The sequence below is a fragment of the Rhinopithecus bieti genome, unplaced genomic scaffold, assembly GCF_001698545.2.
Source record: "Rhinopithecus bieti isolate Rb0 unplaced genomic scaffold, ASM169854v2 scaffold_13400, whole genome shotgun sequence".
NCBI classification, from domain to species: domain Eukaryota; kingdom Metazoa; phylum Chordata; class Mammalia; order Primates; family Cercopithecidae; genus Rhinopithecus; species Rhinopithecus bieti.
In genome coordinates, this window is record NW_016807991.1 from 2,535,434 (window position 1) to 2,541,433 (window position 6,000).

Here is a 6,000-nt window from a genome sequence, read left to right on the forward strand (position 1 = left end):
AAAGTATCAATGTGAGGCCAGGCACAGTGGCTCACACCTGTAATCCCAGCACTTTGGGAGGTGGGAGGATCACTTGAGCCCAGGAGTTCAAGACCAGCCTGGGCAACATAGCAAGACCCTGTCCCTACGTAAGAAAAGAAAAAAGGGCCGGGCATGGTGGCTCACATCTGTAATCCTGGCACTTTGAGAGGCCAAGGTGGGCGGATCAACTGAGGTTGGGAGTTCAAGACTAGTCTGACCAATATGGAAAAACCCCATCTCTACCAAAAATACAAAATTAGCTGGGCATGGAGGTGTACACCTGTAATCCCAGCTACTCAGGAGGCTGAGGCAGGAGAATCGCTTGAACCCGGGAGGTGGAGATTGCGGTGAGCCAAGATCGTGCCATTGCACTCCAGCCTGGACAACAAGAGTGAAACTCCATCTCAAAAAAACAAAGAAAATAAAAGAAAAACAGGAAATATCAAAGTTTGAGCATAATGCAAATGTGTTAGAGGAGGGAAGCTTCTAGAAGCAGTAAAGGAAGACTTCCTCACTAGAGTAAGAAGATCCCTTTCGCTTGTTGGTTTTTGGCTTGGGCTAAGTCTTGGTTTATGTCTCAGTGCAGCCCAGGCCTGGTTCCCCCTTGGAGGTGTCACTTGTTTGCTTCGGGGTCATGTGCCATCATTCCTAGGGCTTTGGGAGGCTCTGGCCTCGAACCTGCCTGGGCAACCCTAGCTCAAGGCTGAGAGATGAATGTTGGTGGGATGAGGAGACAAGTCAACTGACCCCTCCCCAGAGGACAAGGCACTGGGCATGGAGGTTGGGGTGGCGAGGGCTCAGGAGAACATTCTGTCCCAGAGGCAAGGCTTTCTGGGCCAAGTGCTAGACATGTGACCACATCACAACTAGGGCCATCTCCTCCATGTCTGGCCCTTGCAGGGTGCACACAGTGTGCTGAACACTTGTGGCTGCCTGATTTCATAAGCTCGTGCAATCGCCTATAACCATTTCGTGGGGTAAAGTTTTTATCCATACTTGCCAGATACACACGATGAGTGTTCATGAGATTACGTTGTGAGTCCTAGTACCTGGTAAAGCCGGGACTCAAACCCAGGGTTCCAACTCTAAGGCCCAGAGTGTCCACCTGCAGCCTGCCACGAAGTCTGAGGCCAGAGGCACGATGGGCCACTCGGATCTGGGTGGCCTTTCTCCCCGGCTCACCGACGGGCAGTGTGCAGTCGGCTTGAATACTTTCTTCTCTGGACCTCTCAAGCTTGGTCTTTTCACTTGCCCTTGACACCCAACTTGAAGCCCAGATTTTTGTTTTGTTTTGTTGAGACATGGTTTCATTCTGTTGCCCATGCTGGAGTGCAGTTGTGTGATCTCAGCTTACTGCAACATCTACCTCCTGGGCTCAAGCCTCAGCCTCTTGAGTAGCTGGGACCACAGGCGCATGCCACCACGCCAGTCTAATTTTTTTTTTTCTTCTTCTTTTTTTTTTGAGACAGAGTCTCACTCTGTTGCCCAGGCTGGAGTGCAGTGACATGATCTTGGCTCACTGCAACCTCTGCCTCCCGGGTTCAAGTGATTTTCATGCCTCAGCCACCACACCTGGCCATATTCTGGGTATTTTCTAGAGATTTTATATTTATCATTTTAGTAATTTTCTGGTAGAGAAAATGCACAATAAAACAATACGTTTTTTAAAAAATAAAAATAAAAAACCTGGGGGAGACGCCAGGTGCAGTGGCTCAGGTCTGTAATCCCAGCACTTTGGGAAGCCGGGGTGTGCAGATCACTTGAGCTTAGGCGTTTGAGACCAGTCTGGACAACATAGGGAGACTCTGTCTCTACAAAAAATACAAAAATTAGCTGACCCTGGTGGTGTGTGCCTGTGGTCCCAGCTACGTGGGAGGCTGAGGTGGGAGTATTGCTTGAGACCAGAAGGTCAAGGATGCAGTGAGCTGAGATCGTACCACTGCACTCCAGCCTGGGCAATGGAACCAGATCCTGTCTTAATAAATAAATAAACTAGGAGTTCTTTTTCATTTTTTTTTTTCTTTCTTTCTTTCTTTTTTTTTTTTTTTTTTTTTTGAGGTGGAGTCTTGCTCTGTAGGCCAGGCTGGAGTGCAGTGGCATGATCTTGGCTCACTGCAACCTCCACCTAAAACCTGGGAGCGCTACAGGGGCAGGTTCTCCACCGGCAGAGGGCATCTGAGCCCACGGACAAAGGCCCTCCCCTCAGTGTGCCCCTCCCCTACCTCACTCAGCTGTTCTTTCCATTTGGAATGCTGAGGACACAGCGCCATTGTAGGCTCAGGCCCTGCTGGTGGAGGTTGTCCAGTCTAGCCCAGAAGTTAAGACATGGAACAGTAAACAAGGCAGGGCATTGCATGATGGAGGGGGTCATGCTCAGAGACGCAGAGGGAGCACTGGGTCAGGAGTCAGGAGACCGGCCTTTGTGCATTCAGTCCGCAGTAAAGTGAGTAACTACTAAAGCTCAGTTCGTGGGCGATGGACCCATGTCAGACAAGCTTGTGCCCCTCAAAGAGCTCACCCACCAGCAGTAGGGGGACGAATTACATCACCGACTGCCAGGTGGCTTCCTGAGTGCTGGTTGGTCACCTGCTCTGAGTTCTCAGGGACATCACCCTGGACAATGCTATGGCAAATGTCACTGTCCTGCCACGGAAGGCTCTGCCCATCCTGTGAGTGATCTGGGTGGACCACCCTGCGTCCCCTCCCTGGGTCTTCTTTACTCTCTCTGTAAGCAAACATTCAGGATCTTGATGGCCAAATGCTTCGAGGACACAGTGATGCTTGCAGAAGGGACTAGTGATGACCCTCCAGGACTGGAGGAGCCAGGGAGGACTTCATTCAGCACAGGGGAGCCAGGGAGGACTTCATTCAGCACAGGCTCCTTGAGCAACTTCCAGAAAGGTGGGGTCTGAGGAGCCCGGGAAGAGTGGGGACAGCTCTCCAGGAGGGGCCACAGCCCTTGCCGAGGCTTGATCTGAGGGCCTTTCTAGGGCCTGCAGACCCCCCAAGCAGGCTCCTGTCCATGCCCGCTAATCCGAGTTGATGGTTCATGGAGCCTTCCCCCGCCCCGTGTCACTCCTTCCACAGCCCACCAAGTTCATGGTGGGGACTGAGCAGGGCATCATCGTCTCCTGCAACCGCAAGGCCAAGACGTCAGCTGAGAAGATTGTGTGCACCTTCCCGGGTCATCATGGCCCCATCTACGCCCTCCAGAGAAACCCCTTCTACCCAAAGAACTTCCTGACGGTTGGTGACTGGACAGCCCGCATCTGGTCTGAAGACAGCCGGGAATCGTCCATCATGTGGACCAAGTAAGAGGCAATGCTGGGGACAGGAGGGGATGCTGGGGACGGGAGGGGATGCTGGGGACAGGAGGGGATGCTGGGGACAGGAGGGGTTGGAGGGGGCCCAGCTGGGCCTGGGAGAGTCCTGAGCCTTCATATGTAAAATGGAGAAAAAAGCCTTCCACAAACACCCGAACTCGTGTTAGCAAGTGACTTGCTCCAGCCACTCCACAAAGCAACAGGCTTCAAACCACCCAGCTGCTAAAAATAATGGCCATGGCTTAATTTTCTTTCTTTTTTTTTTCTTTTTTAGACACAGTCTTGCTTAATTCCCCAGACTGAATGCAGTGGCGTGATCTTGGGTCACTGCAACCTCCACCTCCCAGGTTCAAGTGACTCTTCTGCCTCAGCCTCCCGAGTAGCTGAGACTACAAGCACCTGCCACCATGCCCAGCTAATTTTTGTATTTTTAGTCGAGATGGGGTTTCGCCACATTGGCCAGGCTGGTCTTGAACTCCTGACCTCAGGTGATCTGCCCACCTCGGCCTCCCAAAGTGTTGTGATTATAGGCGTAAGCCACTGCGCCTGGCTGGCTTAATTTTCATAATCCTCAAAATACCCCTAGGAGGAGGCAGCATTGCTCTTCTCCTCATCTCATTTTTCATGTCAGGGAAATGGGCTACAGAGAGGCCAAGCCGCTCGCTCCTGCTCTCCCAGCTAGTGAGGAGCTGAGCTGGGGTGTGAACCCAGGAAGCTTGGCTGGGAAATGTGGGTGCCTTGGTACGATTCAGCAATGCGGCATAGCCTGTCTTGCTCAGTGCCCACTCCTCTGAGGGGAGCAACAGACAAGGAGCTTGACACAGCTGTGAGCACAACGGTTAGACCAGAGAAGCTTGGACTATCACATCTCCCTCCATTTTTCTTAGGGCCCCTGTACCTTGCCTAAAAGTGCCCTTTCTCCTCCTCCTCTTCATCTCTTAAGTTAGGTAATAAGCCTGAATTCTAACCACCCCCTTGAGTCACTCACTCCTGGGCGCTCCCGAGGGTATTGTGCATTGATGTATAAATAAATTCCTTTTTTCTCTTGCTAAAAAAAAAAAACCATCCTGGGGCTCCTTTCCTGCCCACAGAGCCACAGACTGCTGCAATGTCAGTGCCACCTTCAACCCTAATGAGCATCTTTGGTTCCAGTGCTTCCCACATCTGTTTGCATCAGAATCTCCTGGGAGGAGTTTTTGTTTGTTTGTTTGTTTGTTTTTGAGACGGAGTCTTGCTGTGTCCCCCAGGCTGGAATGCAATGGCAAGATCTTGGCTCACTGCAACCTCCGCCTCAAGCGATTTTCCTGCCTCATCTTCATGTGTAGCTGGGACTACAGGCGCACGCCAGCACGCCCAGCTAATTTTTGTATTTTTAGTAGAGACAGAGTTTCACCATGTTGGCCAGGCTGGTCTCAAACTCCTGACCTCAGGTGATCCACCTGCCTCAGCCTCCCAAAGTGCTGGGATTACAGGCATGAGCCACTATGCCTGGCTGAGGAGTGATTTTTTTAAAATCCAGATTCCCAGCCCCAACCCTGGGGGTACTAACAGAATCTTACGCTTAGCCTAGGAATGGGCTTGTTAAGGAGCTCCCCGGGGCTTGTGACTCAGCCAGTCCTTGCTTTGGGAGCAGAAACCTGGTTTGATGTCATTCTACAGGGGTAGGAACGCTGGCTGAGAAGGGCAGCGCATTGTTCCTGAAGAGGTGGCCTGCCCCTCCACACCTGTGGGCGTTTCTCGTTAGGTGGAACGAGAGACTTGAGACAAGAAATGAGACACAGAGACAAAGTATAGAGAAAGAAAAGTGGGCCCAGGGGACCGGCGCTCAGCATACAGAGGACCCACGCAGGCACCGGTCTCTGAGTTCCCTCAGTATTTATTGATCATTATCTTTACCATCTTAGAAAAAGGGAAGTGGCAGGATGATAGGATCATCGTAGGGAGAAGGTCAGCAGTAAGATATATGAATAAACATCACTGTGACATAAGTTTAAGGAAAAGTGCTGTGCCTTGATATGTATATGCAAACATCTCCATAAACCTTTTTAGTGCATAAAGAGCAGCATTGCTAGCAAGTCCCACCTTTCGCCCTAAGGCGGTTTTCTTCCATCTCAGTAAATAGAACATATAATTGGGTTTTACACTGAGATGTTCCCTTGCCCAGGGATGGGCAGGAGACAGATGCTTTTCTCTATCTCAACTGCCAAGAGGCCTTCTTTCCTCTTATATTAATCCTCCTCAGCACAGACCCTTCACGGGTGTCAGACTGGGGGACGATTAGGTCTTTCCCTTCCCATGAGGCCACATTTCAGACTATCACATGGGGAGAAACCTTGGACAATACCTAGCTTTCCTAGGCAGAGGTCCCTGCGACCTTTGGCAGTGTACGTGTCCCTGGGTACTTGAGATTAAGAGAATGGTGATGACTTTTCACAAGCACACTGCCTTCAGGCACTTGTTTAACAAAGCGCACCCTGCACAGCCCAAAATCCCTTAAACCTTGAGTCACCACAGCACATGTCTCTTGCAAGGACAAGGTTGGGGGTAGGGTCACAGATTAACAGCATCTCAAATACAGAACAAAATGGAGTCTCTTATGTCTACTTCTTTCTATATAGACACAGTAACAGTCTGATCTCTCTTTCTTTTCCCCACA

General features: G+C 50.9%; 1 protein-coding gene across 3 annotated transcripts in view; it reads left to right on the forward strand.

Moving 5' to 3' along the window:
- DNAI2 (dynein axonemal intermediate chain 2) overlaps positions 1 to 6,000 on the forward strand; it is a 42,814-nt gene that overhangs the window by 28,969 nt on the left and 7,845 nt on the right. For all 3 annotated transcript variants that reach the window (XM_017884932.1, XM_017884933.1, XM_017884935.1), the window contains exon 9: positions 3,109 to 3,332. In XM_017884932.1, coding sequence (XP_017740421.1) covers positions 3,109 to 3,332 — 224 coding nt within the window. The remainder of the gene's footprint in view (positions 1 to 3,108; positions 3,333 to 6,000) is intronic.